The sequence below is a fragment of the Chionomys nivalis genome, chromosome 1 (assembly GCF_950005125.1).
Source record: "Chionomys nivalis chromosome 1, mChiNiv1.1, whole genome shotgun sequence".
In the NCBI taxonomy this organism is placed as follows: Eukaryota; Metazoa; Chordata; class Mammalia; order Rodentia; family Cricetidae; genus Chionomys; species Chionomys nivalis.
In genome coordinates, this window is record NC_080086.1 from 118,656,825 (window position 1) to 118,675,218 (window position 18,394).

The following is an 18,394-nucleotide window of genomic DNA, read 5'->3' on the forward strand; positions in this document are numbered from 1 at the left end:
CTGAAGGAAGATGCCCAGAGCCCTACTCAGAGGTTTCACAGAGACAGCCTCTCATCAAGCAAGCGAACCCCAACAGTCACACCAGAAAGAAGGACCTAGGAAGCATCTGTGCCCAGTGATGCTCCCCTTCCCCGGAGGACACTGTCCTGGGCAGCTCCTGCTGGTTCCCCTGCTGGCAGACATGATTACCACCAGCTCGAGTTCACAGAGCCAAGAGCTTCCGTGCTCTGTGACAGGCTTCATCTACCCAGCGACACAGTTCCTGTGGCAGATGTCACGGTCTTCCTGTCACGGGTACTAAACCACCGGCTCTGAGCTGGCAGCCTTCTGCAGAGCAAGGCCTTGCGTCACAGCAAAGCTGGTGCCAAAAGCTAGGACGCCGTGTATCTCATCCGCCGAGTCCCAAATGGAACCATGCCTAGGAAGCCCTTTTCTTTAAAATAGCAGACTAATGCCCTCAATCTCTCAACTAGATTAAAGCCTACACGTTTTCAAAGGCAACTAAGTCAGAATCAAAGCCTTTCCCACCCCCAGGACAAAAACATGCACTGAACAACCCAACGAGATAGCTTTGTGTTTATTTTCTTATTTAATCCACCCAAACTCCTTCCGCAGAGGCCTTGGTAACTCTCCATCGAACAGATGAGCAAACAGGTTCACAGAGAGACTTTCGCTCAGCTATGAGTGACAAGTACAAGAACCATGCTGCCAGGTGCCTGGTACCGAGTATAGTGCAGAACCAGTTTCTTAAGGTGCAGGGTCCCAGTCCCAAAGACACCCCCAACCTCCCACACAGGTTCCCTATCTAGTACCTTCCTGAGGCCACACCAACAATGAATTCTTTCCTGGCTAAACAAAAAAAGGATCGGATTTTGTTGGCTTCCCTACACTACGTGGGAGTGCACTAGAGATAAGGGCTCCAGGCTGTTTCGTTGTTTTATGCATGGTGCTGAGTGTGGTCCAGCACAGTTCAGGTGCTCTGTAAGGATCAGTGTTGAGGATGGTCCAGCTCAGGGCATCTCGCTTTCTTAACCTCTATTCTCAGATGCATCACCTAAGAAACCTGGTTCTCAGCTAGCAGTCCCAGCTCGGCAGCACCGATGGACTCCAGAGCCAAAGAACTTGGATCCAGCTGTGTGGATCCAGGTGTGTGGACATACCCCCTTACTCCCGGCTTCTGTAGTCCACGTTTTTGGGCTTCCCTTGGTGCAAGAGGTCCATCCTTCACCTCACACCTCTACCGCTACCCAACCATGCCATGCTCTCCTTCGAGGAGCCTCCAAAGTACTCCGAAGACACTGCCTAACATTGTGATCACCACGGGCATGTACGCATGCACACTCTCACTTATATATTGCCCAGGGTATGGGAGATGGGTCCCCATGGCCTTATTTCTCTGTAGTAGGCAAACAGGGATGAGAGGGATTGCCCGGACACTGGGATCATCATTCACTACTTTACCACCCCTGACCAAAATGTGAACTCCACGAGGTCAGGGGCCTTTCTGCATTTTGCTTATTGCTACATCTCTGGCTTCTAGAACAGGCCCAGGCCCAGAACAGATAAAAGAGTTGTTGCAAGAACATGAATTCTATCCAAACTTACTTCTGAGTTATCATCATCATATGAGGAGGAAACTGAGGCTCAGAATGTCTGAATGCTTTGTGCCCGACCCTCAACTAATCAGCATAGCCCCGGAGCCCCAATATAGGTCTTGTGCCTCCAAAATGCATACTCCTTCCATTCCTTGTCTGTTCTTACATCAGTCACAGCACCTAGCTGCTCAGTGCAGACTGCTGCCTAGTGATAATCAAGTTTTGTAACCCAGAAGAGGATTTCATATGCACTCAGTCCCTACCCACTGGGACAGACATTGGGTCTCTCATCATAGCCCAGCATAGCTAGCATGGCCAAACCCAAGTGTGCCAGACTTGCAAATGTGTGTGTGTGTGTGTATGTGTGTGTGTGTGAGAGAGAGAGAGTGTGTGTGTGTGTGTGTGAGAGAGAGAGAGAGAGAGAGACAGAGACAGAGACAGAGAGATAGAGAGACAGGGAGAGGCAGGGCCAAGCTCTCACCTTCCTGGGAGGCAGAGCTTGACTAGGCCATGGATAGCCTGCATCTACCTATATCAACACTCTCCACAAACCCGGTTCCCTGGGGTCAGTGGTGCCTGGGGCTTACCATAGACTCACTGATAAGCAGCAGCAAGAGCGCCTCCTCTATGTTGTCTTTGGGGCAGTAGAGGCTGGAAAACACAACAGCATTTCTGGTTGCAGCCCAGGCCACATCAACAGTACCTCTGCCCCCCACACCCCAAGCAGCCCTTGTGCCCCAAGTCAACATTGACCTGGTAAGTTGACCCTTCTCCTGCATAATTCACAAGCACTGAATACCTAGAACAGCTCTTAACTAGCCCCAGAGTTCTGAACCTGAAAGGCTGCTACCATCCTGCAGAAGAAATGGCCCATTCACCCCCAGCCTGAGGTGAGGCATGGAGAGAAGCCGCTGGTGACTACAGACTCCACCTTCAACTGGCACCTCAAAGGGGTGTGTCAGGAAGACGGGCAATCTCTGAACGTGTGGCTACGGGGAGCCATGAAGCATTCTCCCCCAATCCCATCAGAGACTGTCTTTTCTTAGCCTCTAAAAGGTCTGCCTGGCACTGGGCAGGGTTGGGAAAGCAGGGTACCCTAAGAGACACCAGAAGGTATCAGAACCTGTATTCACGGCAAGGCCGGAGCGGGACACCAGGGCAGGCGGCAGGCACTCACTTGTCTCCTTCATAGAGGTGAGGTTTCCGAAGGGTCTGGGTGATGAACGAATTCTCCTCCTTGCTCATGAACTCAGGCAGAGGGTGGGACAATGGGCTCCAGTAACATGCCTCACTCAGGGAATGCAGCAGGACCCCCGCCAGGTGCTTGGCCGCCACCTGGCAAAGAGGGAGAGACTCAGGCTGGGGTAAAACGTCTGCAGCTTGCCTATGCAGCCCTGGTTCCCAACTAGATCTGCCCACTGCATGATGTGCTGGGCCTCTGGGGGCCTCACAGTTCCATTCCCAAGTCCCTAGGTCCTCGGTCCCTCCGGCACAGTAGCTCACCCCCTCTCTTAGACATAGCTCTGCCCCATCTCTTTCCTTCTTCTGGCTCTACTCATGAGGACACTGTAAGTCCCTTCCCGGTAGGGGAAGGTAGGGGGCCACAGGCACAGGAGGCTTCCTACTAGATGCCTTCTAGAGACTGACAGTTGACCCAAAATTCTAGTGAGAGACACAGCTGTGGCTCTGATTTTAGAAGAACAAAGGTCTAAGTACATAGACCTGAGTTGGGGCACGAGAGGAGAGTCAATGTCATCTCTTAAGAGCATGAAGAAACGAGCAATACCACACATCACTAGGATAGTTTTGGTCATGCAAGGGATGGTAGGAGATTTCAACTCTGTTCTAATGCTAGGAGTCATCTTCAGCGCCCTGATGAAGAAGATGAGGTGAACAGGGTGCTTCCCAGGCTTGATGGGAAAGCAATCGGGGATGGATTAACAATGTCTGCTGAGAGCAGAGGAGGGTGAGCATAGGCATGCATGTGACATCTCTAGGTCAGGGGCCTCTTGCTAGGGCTGTGTTGTCTCCCACCCAAAGTGGCCTTTGCGTAAGCCAGCCCCAGCCAATAGTCACATTACCACTTTGAAGTTTTGCGTTGCTTTGGTCTCCACAGTCCTCAGAATCTCCCGGAGCTCCCTCATGCCTTTCACGATGTTCCTGGAAGAGGACAGCCAAAGTGGGCCCATTGCTCACCGAGCTCCACAGATCCCCTCCTAAGCCAGCACCTGCCGCGTGGTCTGTATGGTGCGGGTATTCTTTGGATACCTTCAGATCTGTGACTCCAGGACACTCCAGATCAGCACTGAAGTGCTGCAGCTGGAAGCCAGGAAGCCCACTGCTGCCCACCCCCAACTTCTCAGCCCCCAGGGGCTTGGTAGTCTGGGAACTACAATAGGACAGGATTGTGCAGATCAAGGCCTTTGCCTCCAGGGAAGCTCAGGAAGCTACAAGCTGCCAGGGTTACAAATGCAGGCCTTTCTCTGTAAGCCTGAGAATGCAGACAAAGACACCTGGAGTAAGGTCAACCGGGACTTTCCCTGACCTGCCCAGGTCGCAGAAGAAACCAGAAACCGCTACAAAGAAGGCAGGGAACCTCTGCCTCGAGATCCCTCTGTCTTGTGTCAGGGAAGCAATCTCCCCTAGTGTCTCCAGACTCCCTGTCGGCATGCTCCATTCTCCAGTGTTCCTGCTAGTCCATGGCCATCATTATTCTTACGTAATACTTCTGCTTCTATCTCCTTGTCACTTAGTAGCTATCTCACTTTAATAAAAAATACTTGAAATCACAGGTTTGTTGTGCTAGTAGGTTTTTGTTTTTGTGGATTTTTTTTTTTTTTGCAAAATATAGTAAGTGCCGAAGTATTTTTAAGCACAGAAGTAATTTTTACAAGCTAGTGTGTGTACTACTTAATTCCACTGCACTTATCACTAAAAGTTCTCAGCCTACATGCAAGGAAATGATGACTCAGAACAGAGCTCTTCAGAGTACAGTCAGTCCCTGGACCAGAGGCAGCACTATCCCAGGAACTTCAGCATCCCAAGAACTTGCTAGAAATGAAAGTTCAGAGATACGGGAGCATGTGGGAAAGGCCTGTAAATACCGAGAGGCCACACGCAATCACTGCAAGAGTCAAGTCCCCATGAACACACTGCAGAAGCATGAAGACACTGACTATCCCTGTATGGTGGTGTCCTAAGTGCAGCGCCCAGACTCTTCTGAGAAGCGAGTTGAGTGCACACTTGTCAGAGTGTCAACGCCCACAGCACCTGTAGTTTTAAGCGCTATGGCTGCGTTTTTCGGGGTACAAACCAGCAGATCAAGGCCCAGGAAGCCAGCTCTGCAGTGCAGCATGTGAAGCTGCTGGAAGCTTAGAGCAGCTCCCTGGAGAAGATTTCCTCGCTGCAGAAGGAAAGCGTTGAAAAAAACAAGAACATACAAAGTTTGCACAATCAGATATGAAGCTCGGAAACTGAGAGACAAAAGGAGATGCTTCGAAACAATGAATCCAAAATCCTTCATTTGCAGCAAGGAAAAGACAGCCAAGCAGAGAATCCGAGAGAACTCAAGGAGATCCGCCCCTTCCGGCAGAAGTGGGAGGAAGCAGGCAGCTGAAGAGCAGTGTGACTGAGCTGGAAAGCGGGCACCAGAGTGCAGGGTAGGCGGCTCGCAACACAGGCTTGCTGGGATCTCAGCTGAGTCAGCATGACCAGATGCTGAGTGTTCGTGACATCTGCTTGGCCAACATGGACCTGCGGTTCCAGGTCCCGAGACCACCAGCTACAACAGTGTGCTGATCCAGAAGATCCGTGACTACAAGTGCCGGAAGCAGGAGGCTGTCACGGGGAAGACCCTGTCCCTCTACAGCCAGCCGTTCTACACAGGCTATTTTGGCTGTAAGATGTGTGCCAGGGTCTACCTGAGCAGGGATGGAATAGGGAAAGGGACACACTTGTCTCTGTTTTTTTTGTCATTATGTGTAGAGAATATGATGCTTTGTCGCCATGGCCATTCAAGCAGAAAGTGACACTCATACTGATGGATCAGGGGTCCTCCCGACGTCATCTGGGGGATGCGTTCAAGCCTGATCCCAAGAGCAGCAGCTTCAAGAAACCCACTGGAGAGATGACTGTTGCCTCTGACTGCCCAGTCTTTGTCGCCCAAACTGTTCTAGAGAATGGGAAGTATATTAAAGATGATAAAATTTTTATTAAAGTCATAGTGGATACTTGGGATCTGTCTGACCCCTGACAGGTAACTGGGGAGGTGGATTCAGCAGGCGGTAACTTCTCTGGGAGGTTGAAGCAGTCTGTCTTCACGAAGGTCCTCACCCCCAGAAAGGACCCTGTGGAACAGGGTAAGCAGCCGGAGAAGGAGGATGCGTGGCGGGCAGGAGGAGCCACACGTGGAAACAGACCCCGACGGATTTCCTAATAGACTAGCCATACTCACTCTGAAGAATTATTTATCCTTCAACGAGATAAATATTGCTGTCAGAGAAGGTTTTCATGTTTAAAGATCTAGTTAATTAAGGTGGAAACACATATGCTAAAAAGAAACATGGTTCTTCTTCTTTAACTTGAACACCAAAAAAGAAAACACACGTGGAGGTAGCAGGATGTGTCAGCATGTTAATTTAAAAGGAGAACTTATGAAATAATAATACAATTCTGATATATTCATCAAGAAAAAAAGAAATGAAAGTTCAGAGTTTGGAGAGAGGGCTCAGTGTTAAGAACACTTGTTCTTGCAGAGGACCCAGGTTTGGTTCCCAGCACCCACAGGTGACTCACAACCATCCATAACTCCAGTTCCAAGGTATCTGAATCCCCTCTTATGACCTCCATAGGTTAACAGAGTAGACATACATGCAGGCATAACATAAAAATAAATGAATCTAAATAAATTAGGAAGAAATAAGAAAGGAAGGAAGGAAGGCAAGTCCTACGCCATTACACCCCACCCTACCCCACAAGGAAACTCAGAAACCATTGCCAAAGAGAAGACAGAAAGATTGTAGGAGCCAGAGGTCAGGGAGGACCAGGACGAAGCAGTATTTTCTAGATATGACAGGACCTCACACTCATGATATCACAGTGGCTGTGGTTGCCGGCAGATCAGACCAGTCAACATTCTATCATGGATGGGGAGGAGCCCATGAGCCCCACTTCTAACTGAGGACTTACTGACAGCCGGTGGTTTCTGGAGAAGGGAGAGTCAGTTTTCTTTAAGGGTGTGGCTCCTGGTTTGGCCCACACCCAGGAGTATACATTCAATACAAATTGGACTCGGTGGATTGTAAAAGAAAGAAAAGGACATGAGGGAGGCAAGTTAGGGAGGAGGGTGACCTAGGAGGAATTAGGGGGAGGAGAAGGTGAATAAGATCAAAATATATTGTATGCAATCTGTAATGGGAGACTCAGGTGGGAATCTGACTTTGATCAAACCAGAGAAGTCAGGTTTCAGAAGGGCATGGAAATGCCACACTCCTGGGAATATGAGGTGGCCTCTGTATGTCTTCCTGGCTGTAGGAGTACTCGTTTCTCTACAGAAAGTGCTAAGTATGCCCAAACAGGCCAACACATGCAGTGGAGGGCCGTTATGAACCATTCTCTCTTCTGCTAGCTGGCATTCTGAAGGCTATGCTCCTGACATTGTAACTTTCTTTACTCGGATGCTCAAGAGCAACAATAACCACTCATAGAAAGCAGAAGTGCTTCGGGGACAGGGCCTAGTTTCACAGTCTTCTCCCTCCCGCTCCCAGCAAGACCAGATTACCCAGGAGATGAATCTGGGGAATGTAGATGATGCCATGCCCATCACAAAAGAGAGGCTAAAGACAGATGGGGGCTCCCAGGAAGAGGAGATAACCATCCTGACTGTTGAGTCCACAGGCTCAGGCAGGCTAGTCCCCGGGACCCAGAGGATGCAGGCCACTCCTGGGAGCTGTGGGTGATTTTCCACTCTGTGGGCAGCCTGTCAGCCTCTTCCCCGGCAGTCTGGTCCAGACTGTGACTGGGAGGCTGGAGCCAAGAGAGCCTGATGCCTCTTCTTCCTCTGCCACAGGAGGGACTGCCACTCTGACAGATTCCTAGAGCAGCAGAGAGGTGGCTCCTGGATGCTGGGGAGGATGTGCCGCACAGACCCCTCCTGCACACATTTAAGGAACTAGTGCCGCATTCTAATGCAATCTTATATTCCAAAGCTTTTTGTGTCTTTTTAATAATTTTCAGATCTATAAGGGATCTATCTGGGCATGTGAATAGACTCCCAGGAATTCTTTTGCAGAGTAAATCATCACCCTTAGGCATGTTTTGAGTCAATCTCAGTTTTTATTGACTGTCTTTAAAGAAACAATCCACACAAGAGGTTCCAGTGGCCACGGCCACACAGGGAGAGTTGGAATCCTAGCCTAGGTTGCCTGGCTCTGCTGTGAGTGCCGAGAATTGCCCCTACCTCAGCTTGCCCCTCCAAGAAAGGCCTAGGTGGAGGTTCTCAAATGGCCCAGATGGCCACAGCCTGAGCGATCCTAGCCCAACCTGCGGCTGCCCGTGCCAGGTGGAGCTGGGGCTTTCCCCAGCCCTTTCTGGTTGCCCCGTGAGAAACCAGCTTGAAAGATCTCTTTGTTCTGATCTTTCCCGCTGACCTTTCTGAGCCAAGCTGCTCACTTTTAACAATATCCAAACAGAGTCTCAAACAAACCTTGGCCAGAGATAGGCTGCACAGGGAGGAGTCAGGAAGCCATTTGTTCTAACTAAAGTCAAGTCCAATTGGCCGAGCGGCGGGGTGGAGGGCTCCAGGTGGAGGTGGACTGTGCAGCCAGGAAGCCCCGCAGCCCCCGCAGCCACACTGGTGCACGTTCCCAGAGCCCGTGACTGCGTTCAGTCTTCACAAGACTGCATCACGCCAGTCTAAGCAGAACACGTGATGTGCGCCAGTGCCCTTACGAGATGACCGCTGGGACAGGTGGAGCTGGCGCACACCTTTCATCCCAGCACTCGGGGGGCAGAGACAGACGGATCTTTTGAGTTGGAGGCCAGCCTGGTCTACAGAGCTTGTTCCAGGACAGCCAAGACTACATAGAGAAAACCCTGTCTCAAATCAATTATTATTTAAAAAGAGAAATGACCGTAACTCAGAGCACTTGCCAAGCGTAAAGGTGGCCCTGTAATTCATCCCAACACCATCAAACATAACTAATATAAATAAAATGTTCCACTCTAACCCTCTCTGATGGGAAACTAAGGTTTGAAAGGTACTTGTCTTTCTGGGCATTACCTGCACAAGGCCATAGGCTGACACAGCACTTTCAGCTCCGAGACCCCGCGACCACCGCTACACTTCCCTCTCCTGGCCATCTGAGCTCCAGAACTCCTGGGACTCAGGTCACTGTGCCACCACAAAGTGCCTTCTGCATGCTAAGTACACGGTCAGTGACCCTGCTTGCAACTGGCAGCCAGTGAGTCACTGTGGCATAGATGAGGAGAGGCTGAGCGAATGCGCAGCTCACCCATGGCCTTGCATACAGGCAGCCGTGGGCTGCTAAATCAACCGCTCCTGGCTTTCTAGGAACTCATCGCAAGGGTTTTGTACACAGTAGGAGCTTAAGTACAAGGGCGTTGATTTGAAATAAAATGATACATTAGATAGAACTGATTGAGAGGAGAGTGGTACACACAGTCCTAATGTAGGTCCCCATCTGACGGCTGGCCCTGTACACCAGAGATTTCTAGTCAAGTACCCAGAGGAGCGTGACAAAATGGTAGACCCCAGTCACCGAGGACGAGGCCAGGTAAAGTTCAGCAGTTACACAAGCTGTTCATTTTCACCACAGACACAAATCATCTGCCTCAAAGTCGAAATTTCTACCTTCATAGTCAGGCCGAGCATGGAAAACAGGGATGTTGGATGGGAAGTTCACCCAGGCAGTGAGTTTTCTTCTCCAGCGAGCTGGGGAAGGTCGTGTGAGTGGGCACAAGGACAAATAAGAGCTGTGCCTGAAGAGAAGCCTGCCCCCCAGAGCAAAGCACAACACAGAATACTGGGGTGTTGAACCTTTTAGGTCCCTGGACCCCACTGATAACAGTGCTGCTCCCTTCTGCCAGGCCCTGCAGATACACGTATGCACGTGGCTGCCGAGAACCAGACAGCACTGCAGGCCCTGCAGATACACGTATGCATGTGGCTGCCGAGAACCAGACAGCATTGCAGGCCCTGCAGATACACATATGCATGTGGCTGCCAAGAACCAGACAGCCTTGCAGGCCCTGCAGATACACGTATGCATGTGGCCACCGGGAACCAGACAGCATTGCCATCAGTAATCTAAAGTGACACTCTGCTCTCAGATCAGCCCCTGGCAGACAAAGTAGGGCAACTTGGGGGGAGGGGATTGACTGATTGACTGACTGACTACAGGACTAAAGGAGCCGCCTAGCCAGGAGTGGGCGGGAGGTGGTTCCCTTGGAACACACTCCTTTCTCTCTTGGTTGGAATGCAGTGTAAAGTAGATGTTGCCTTAGTAATTAAAACAATGTATTATAAAGAATAAGCAAAAAGCACACAGCCCACTTGACTCAAACTCACCCCAACCCTGAGCAGAGAATGGGCTCTAGGGAGAAGGACGGGAACACCAAACCAAAGAGAAACAGCCCTTTGCCCACACTGCATGAAGGAACAGAGTCAGCTCCAGTTCCCGTTCTTGGCAGGTGCCGGGGACCCTCAGAACCACTGTGGTCGGAGCACTGATGGGGTCACCAGCTCTCTTGGTTCACATTGCGTTACCTCTCCCCTGCCTCACTCCTGAAGCTGCTTCTGGGAGACCCAAGCTCCTTCTTGATCCTCAATAGGCAGAATTCTGGGTCCAGCATTCATTCTCCTGGAGGCCCAGCTGCCACAGAACTGCTTGGGGCCAGGATCCAACTGGAATCCACGCCTGCCCTCTAGTGGCTGAGGTGGGGAAGTGACGGTCCCCAGGCTTCTTGGCCATTATCCTGTTCACAGGGCCTTTTTACATTAACTTAGGTAGGAACAATATCACCACAGCACAAAGGTCAGGAGTCACCTGGAGGAATTAGCTGCTAAATAAACAGGGCAAGGCCTCTGGAAAAAGGGAATGTCACTCAGGTCCATGATTAACTGGGCACCGGTCTCAGACTTAGCCAGCATGAAAAAGGCCTAGGTTTCAGGAACCTCAGAATAAAAGGGAAACTGGGGATCCAGTGAATGCCACCCACTGTGTGAGTAGACAAGAGCAGTCTCAGGAACAATATCAAATCTTTGGCTTGGCAGGGGAAGCCTTTGCTGAGGTGGGTGTTTTGTGGGGACCAGGAGGCTGCTCAGTCTGGCCCCACCTCTTTCTCAGCAGAGGCCCCTCTCCCAGGACTCAGCCACTCCTGCAGTCCACCCCATCCCAGGCAGCAGTCCACCTCCTGCTGGCTTGGGCCCTGCCCAAACCTGTACACAGGTCCATCCAAGCTGCTGGGGCACATTTGTCTACACTGTGAAGATGCTACATCCATAGCTGCTGGGGCACATCTGTCTACACTGTGAAGATGCATCTTTGCCAAGGCCGCTTCTGATTCCTTTAATAAGGAATTGAATGGCCAGTAGCGAGGTAGGAAGAGGTTGGTTAGGCGGGACTTCTGGGGACAGAGAAGACACTGGGAAGAAGAAAGGCAGAGTCGCCAGCCAGACACAGGGAGGAAACAGGAGGTGCAAGAGGGAAGAGAAATAATGCCACATGGTAGAACACAGATTAATATAAATGGGTTAATTACACTATGAGAGCTAGTTGAGACAAGCCTGAGCTAAAGACCAAGCTTTAATAATTAATAATAAGTCTCCATGTTATTATTTGGGAGTTGGCGGGACACAGGAAGGCTCGTTACACACCGCGGATACAGGGCTCTTTGGGAATGAGCTGCCTGGGCTGGTCTCTGGGCTGTCTCGGCCCTTACAAGTGTTCTCCCCCTGGTCTGGAATCCTCCTGCACACCGGCAAGGACGTCTCTTACCTTCCAGACCCCACAAACTCAGATGTGCAGGGCTGTCATTTAACCAACTATAAATGCAATCCAGCCAGCCCTCTACTCTAGAACCTTCTGAACTCCTTCCCACCCCGGCATTCACCATTGCCTGGGAATGTATTTTTGGTCGTCATTCTTGGTGGAAAAGCTTCTGGCATCTAAAGGATAAAAGGCCAGAGATAGAGATGTTGATAAAACCTACCATGGCCCAGACCATCCCCCAAATTAACACAAAAAACAGTGAGGCAGAAAAACTATGGGCTAAGGAGACTAATATATTTAAGAACAAAATTAGAACCAGTGGTTCCCCAACCTTTGTACTTTAACCAAAGGACAATGACAACATGTAATTACAAAGGTCACTGATACAGACCTACTGTGGGCAGGCTATGCTGGGCTGGGATTAGGTAGTGAGCGATCCCTCCGTAGGTGGAGGGGTCGTATGGACGCAGGTGATGTGCCTGCTTCCAAGGCTTTGCCACCTAATGGCCTATGACTCCAGACAAGTTCCTTCCCTCTTCATTGGGAAGATGGGGACTGTATCTGTGCTTCCATCAGAGGACTACACAGAAGGGCAACCCCCTTCTGCCTTTCATGCGATAAGCAAATATGAGCTATTAGTATGAGAAAGGGTTCTGAGGAATAACCTGTCACCGGGTGAGCCCAGAGCACTGCGACCCTGCTTTAAATCTGTCTGTAAATTCAGGGGTCATGTCTGGCCTGTGTGAGGCACAGGGAACCGACAGGGGACAGAGTAACTACCATGTGTCCTGGGGACTTCTGCCCACACTCGGAGACTTTAAACATTTGGGCTGTTTACTTGGCAAGAAGTGATGATTAATTTCCATTCCGCTTGATGTGCTGTGGCCAGGGTGGAGCTAGTATCTCGGCTTCTGGGACTGAAATGTGCCCTGGGGGGAGTGATGAAGAGGTGGGAGCCCAGTCAGACAGAACAGAAAAACACCAGACGCCTGAAAAACCAAATTCTCTTTCCCTCCTGGCTGTCCTTGATACTTTGACCTCTCTACGCCTGCAGAAGATGGGGGTGGGGTGGAGAGAGAGGGCGGCATGGTGTGTGTGTGGGGGGAGGGTAAACAGCAGATAAAGCCTGTTCCTTCCCTCTCACTGAGCCCTCACAGTCCCTGGATGGCAGAGGACGAAGAGCAGAGGGAGTAGAGACAGAGTAAAGGAAACCTCGGCCTCTGATTCCCAGTCCACACGCTCGCTCGTGACTTTCTCTAGCGCCCACTGACTTTTCACAGCAGGTGCCCAGCATCAGCCAAGCGTGCGCAGGCTCTGGGAAACCACCACCAAGCTGCTAGCTTTGGAGGGCTGGGCAAGGTCACAGTCAGAGGACTTCTGCTAGGGGCAGCGCTGGGCAGCTACGGGCTGTGGCTGCAGCTGGGTTGGTAGAGTACTCACTCGACACGTGTAAACCGCAGGTTCGATCACAGCACCACATAAACTGGCTGTGTGGCACACACCTATTAAGGCTGACACTCAGGATGCAGAGATGGAAAGATTGGAAGTTCAAGATCAGTCTTGGCTGCATAGAGTTCAAAAGGAAGGCAGGCTCCAAATGTCAATCAGACAGATCCATGAGCTGATAGCTCCAGCCAAGACAAAGTTACTTTTGTTCTCTGCCTCTGTTTCTCATATGAGAAGTAGAGATACTAACTATGATCTCAGAGAGCTGTCGGAAGGACTAAACTATGCAAACAAAGTATTTAACTAGTATCTGACTAGCCGGGTTCATTCCTTTAATCCCAACACTCGGGAAACAGAGGCAGGTGGATCTCTGAGTTTGAAGCCAGCCTGGTCTACAGAGTGAGTTCCAGGACAACCAGGGCTATACAAAGAAACCCTGTCTTGAAAAACAAAAAAAACAAAACAAAAAAAAACCAACAACAACAACAACAAAAAAGTGTCTGGTGGAAATTCAGCATGTATTTTAAGTAGTACAAATTATTAGAAGAATTATTTACTAAATGAACGGTTGGAGAGAGAAATTAGACCTGTCCCTATCCTACAAGTTTTATTCCACAAGACCTCCATATATAAGAACAACCTTGTGTCCTGAGGCTCCTGGAGACTCCTAAGTTCTACTTAGGGGTCAGTAAGTTGTCTACAAATATAGATGGTAAATATAAGCTGGGCGTAGTGGCACATGCCTTTAAATCCCAGCACTCAGGAGGCAGAGGCCACATCTCTGTGAGTTCGAGGCCAGCCTGGTCTACATAGGGAGTTCCAGGACAGTCAGGGCTACACAGTGAGACTCTGTCTTGAAACACCAGTACTACCACCACCTCTACCCCCAGAATGATAAACACAGGGTGTGTGCAGAGAGACGATTCACAAATGAATGAATGAGTGTGGCTGTTCTGGTGACAGCTTTATTTACAGAAACAGGCGATGCCCATCTGCTGTGCAGGCTCACACGGGGCTTCATACAAATGACAGCCTTAAACAAATGACCCTGACCTTCCCGCAATGCTCCAAGGCAGGGGTCTCAAGGTGCCATCATCTTTCCTCACCCTTGAGGACTTCTACCCAGCCACTAGAAACGCTCCTGAGTGGAGGGGTGTCAGAAAGCCTCTCAGACACAGCAAGGCCAGGACAATGGCAGACCCAAGCCACAGTCTCTAGGCAGTGAAAACAGGAACCAGATTGTGTCTCTGAAACCTATGACTGTCAACTCAAAAAGCACCAGAACATAAAAACAGATGTGGCAGTGGGTGGGGACAGCTGGGCTCCTCAGTGCCTCTGTGTACTCTGGGTCCCCTCCATAGCCACAGGTGGTCTGGGGAGTCCAGGGCTGTGGGCAGCCCCACCCTGAATAGTAACTGTCTGGGCATTTAACCACATCTGTGGTTAAATAGGGACACCATACTGCCTGGCCTTTATTCACGAGTCTAAAATAAGAAAAATTAAAAGTGTAAAATTTATACCTAGGCTAGCAGTTTATTCAACCATAAACTAAACGAAAAAAAAAATACTAAAACCAGCGACAATGTTCCTGGTTTTGATGGTCCAAGAAGTCGTGAACCAGCAGTCTGGTTTGTGGGTTTAATACCCATAATGCTATGAGGCAGGCATGGTCCTCCTTGCTATTTCACAAGCAAGGAAAACAGGTTTGGAGAGGGGACACATTCATGGCCTCACAAGCACTGGCTGCAGCAAGGGCGGTCGATTTTTACAAAGGCCATTACACAGCCATGATTGGTCAACGCTGGTAGTCAGCTCAACCTTTCACCTCTCACTGACAGAGAAAACCTGAGGCCCCTGCCCTGGATAATCACCAGGGATATCTTGAGGTCTGCTGGGTGTGTTTTCTAACACACACGAGTGGAATAATCCTCCGGTACACTGTGAAGATGTGTTGCTCTCATTGTTAATGAAAAGCTGATCGGCCAATGGCTAGGCAGGATTTGGGGGGCAGAGAGAACGTTAGGAAAAAGAAAGGGCAGAGTCAGGGAGTCATAAGAGTTGTGAGCCAGACCAGGAAGAGGCAACATGGAAAGTTCATAAATGAGGTAAACAAGCCTCAGGGCAGCACATAGATGATAGGAATGGGTTAATTTAAGTCGTAAGAGCAGGCTGGAGACAAGCCTAAGCGCTCAGTTGAGCATTTATAATTAATAATGAGTTTCTGTGTGGTTATTTAGGGAGCAGCTGGTGGGACAGAAAAGTCCACCTACATATACCTACATATCGATTTATCTCCCCCCTTCTAAAACCAATGAGATGCTAATGTACATGCTGCTGGGGATGTGAGCCTCTCTTGTTCCTGGCCACCTTTCACTCTCAGGAAGTTGCCTACTGTAGGAGTGGAGGGGAATATGGCTGAGTTCACGCTCCTGAAGTCAACCCAGGGCTAGGTGGGCACAGACACACAGCGACCCATGGCCTGTGGCTGGGAACAGCAGGCTTTAGCTAGGCCCTACATAGAGACTCAGAAACTAGGAATGGCCAATCTTTGGGAAGGGGTTCTGGCCACAGAAGCTTAGGAAACAATGAGTTGAAAGACATATAGACTTTTGAGACAGAGACCAAACCTCTCGGAAGAGGCAAAGGCTGTAAAGTTCTCTAGACCTCATTTGACCTCGAACCCTTGTTTGTAGGTATCACTTGGTGTATGGGTGCTCCAAGTGCCCTGGGCCTCCAGCACAGCAGGGGACCATTGTTCCTAACAAGGGTGTCCCAGCTCAACCAAATGTCCCTGCACAGAGCTGCACTTTCCAGATGAGGGATGCCTCTGAACTCTGTCCTCAGTACCTGGAACAAAAGTGGAGTTCTTTCCCAGATTTTGGAGCTTGGCTCTGTGAAGCCACTCCTGGGAGGTAGAAGAAGCTGAGATGGATATGGGTAAGCATGTGGCCTGGGCCTTGGGGAGACCTACGCCCCCGACGCTTGGTGATAGGGATACCACAAGAATTCCTGAACAGAATATAGGGTACCCAGGTAGAAACAGTTTACCTCTGTACATTCCTCATGTCTGGCAGGGCACCAGGGTTTGAAGTACAGTCCTAAAGGCACTATCCTTGGGAGAGAATCCACACTCTGCTGCCAGAGTCTGTGTGACCACGGGCAAGTCCCCAAACTCTCCAAATCTGTTTTCCTTGCTTGTGAAACAGCGGGAAGGGCCATGCCTGCCTCAAGGCATTGTGGATAACAACCATAAGTGAGCACCTATTAGGATGCTGGTGTCACAACAGAACATCCCAAAGCACCAGGTCTAGGGAGTTTTCAGGCAGCAGGACACACAGCGGGTGACTCGTAGAGATGGCATGGAGCCTCCGGGCCCTGCCACTGCATCTCCTCTGGACCACTGTGTGAGAAGCAGGTAATCTAGGAAACGAACCATCCCTACGTCTGTGGACTGATCTAGCAAATCACTGAACCTAGAAACAGGTCATAGAAGCTGTAGTTTGCAGCTAAGTGAGACAAAAGTTTTGGGTGACCTGGCACCTGCTTTGTGAGTAGACTGACAGTCTTACGGTTCTGAGCCTATTGGTTAATGTCAAGATTGAACTAAATTGTAAGGGACACCCCCTACAGAGCTCGGCCAGAGTGAGGGGAAACCCCACCTTTTATCACAGATGTAGTCTGTGTTGAGAACAAGAGTAGAGAAAAGCAGTGTTTGGTTTTCTAACTAAACAGATGCCATGTGCAGGAATCGATCTGCTCAAACGCAGACTAAATGATAAGAACAAAGTGACACTTTCTAGAATGTGTCATACCAAAAATGACACAAGGACTTTAGAGTCCCTGTGAGAAGGAAGTCATGTGACCATGATCTGACCCTTGGTCACCTTGAAAGAGAGGTAATATCTTCGTAATATCTACTGGCTGGCTGTGAGGATGAGGGAGGGGAGGGGAGACATAAGACATGCTGTCTCTTCCATGGAAACAGGCTGCACTCAGTACACAAGTCCCGTCAGTGACATCATCTAGCCCCAATCCAGTGTCCAGAGGAGACTGTAATGATGCCAAGGAGCTGAGGAAGCCCCAAATCTCTGCTGCAGGGACAGCCAGGAACCCCTACCTCCACCTACACAGAAGCCTGCAGGCTCACCTCTGAGTCATGCTTGCCTGTAGGGTGCCCTCCTGATTCTACAGCTCACTTAAAAGGATCACCCACCACACTTTAGAAGCCACCACTCTCAGCCTGGCACAGAACACCAGCCACCCCCTCATTATTCACAGAAACAGATGACGAAGATTGACATTTTGGGCCGCAAGCTTCCGCTCCCTCTTTGACAATGGCTCCTCAAAAGGATGTTTTCACCCTCTCCGCCCTTCACGCCTTATGATCCATTGAAAATTTAAGTAAGCAAGAACCAGGCTAAGAAAAATAAAATGACTTTGCCTATAACTTCACAGTGACCACCACCCAGTGGGTACTGGCTGGTGAGCCCCTGCCCTCAGTACCAGCTTCCAGGTCTGGGGCTCCCATTGGTCCCTCTGAAGAGAATCATTCCTGGTTCTCCACACATGCCTGTCTGGGCTCCTCCTGTTCATGCCCAGGTTTTACTACTTCAACTGTTCCTACGACATGGCCTTCTGAACACCCCATCCGACATGGGCATGACCCAAGCAAGCCAGCTCTAAGTAGTTCTCTAGGAGAGTGCACACACATGCGTGTGTGTACACATGCACACATGCACAGGAAAACAGCCGGAACCGAGTAAGGCAGGTGTGGAAAGCCCAGGCCCAGAGAGAAGCATCCAGGGCTTCCTAGACCAACAGCACCTACCCTTTCTTCAGGTTCTTCACATATGCACTCTGGAGGGCAGCTTCCAAGAAGTAAGTGAGTTCATAGTCAGCTGAGGGGCTGCCTTTTAGGTGCCGAGACGCGCTGTTGTTTGAAGTCTGTGGAGGAAGAGGAAAGGTACAGCGTCATTCAAGAGTTCAGAGGAGGCTTGCCAGGACATCGGGGGAAAGCGCATGATGTCCATGAAAATGAGAAGTGGAAGGAGCTCCTGACATAGCTGTCCATCAGCGATCCCAGTGACCTTTGTGAGGGGCAGCTCAACCAAATCTCTGAGCAGCCTCTGCCAGAAAATGGGTACTGAGGCCTGATTGTAATCTCGCCTCTTTTCTTGATAGCCAACCAAGTCAAGAGGCTCCGTGGCAGGGCGATTTGGCCCTCAGAGGACATCGGGTTGTTCCAATTTGGGGTGTGAGCTGCTAAAATCATATAATACTAGGGTGGCTCTCATAGCAAAGAAGATTCCAGATTCAAAAGTCAATAGCACCGGGGTCAAAGGT

General features: G+C 50.1%; 1 protein-coding gene and 1 pseudogene across 3 annotated transcripts in view; one reads left to right on the forward strand and one right to left on the reverse strand.

Moving 5' to 3' along the window:
* The window catches only part of Ttc7a (tetratricopeptide repeat domain 7A), a 103,238-nt gene that overhangs the window by 57,794 nt on the left and 27,050 nt on the right, over positions 1 to 18,394 (reverse strand). For all 3 annotated transcript variants that reach the window (XM_057764572.1, XM_057764589.1, XM_057764580.1), the window contains 4 exons: positions 17,880 to 17,995; positions 3,677 to 3,755; positions 2,773 to 2,930; positions 2,183 to 2,246 (listed from right to left, as the gene is read on the reverse strand). In XM_057764572.1, coding sequence (XP_057620555.1) covers positions 2,183 to 2,246; positions 2,773 to 2,930; positions 3,677 to 3,755; positions 17,880 to 17,995 — 417 coding nt within the window. The remainder of the gene's footprint in view (positions 1 to 2,182; positions 2,247 to 2,772; positions 2,931 to 3,676; positions 3,756 to 17,879; positions 17,996 to 18,394) is intronic.
* On the forward strand, positions 4,559 to 5,847 carry LOC130877223 (TNF receptor-associated factor 3-like; annotated as a pseudogene).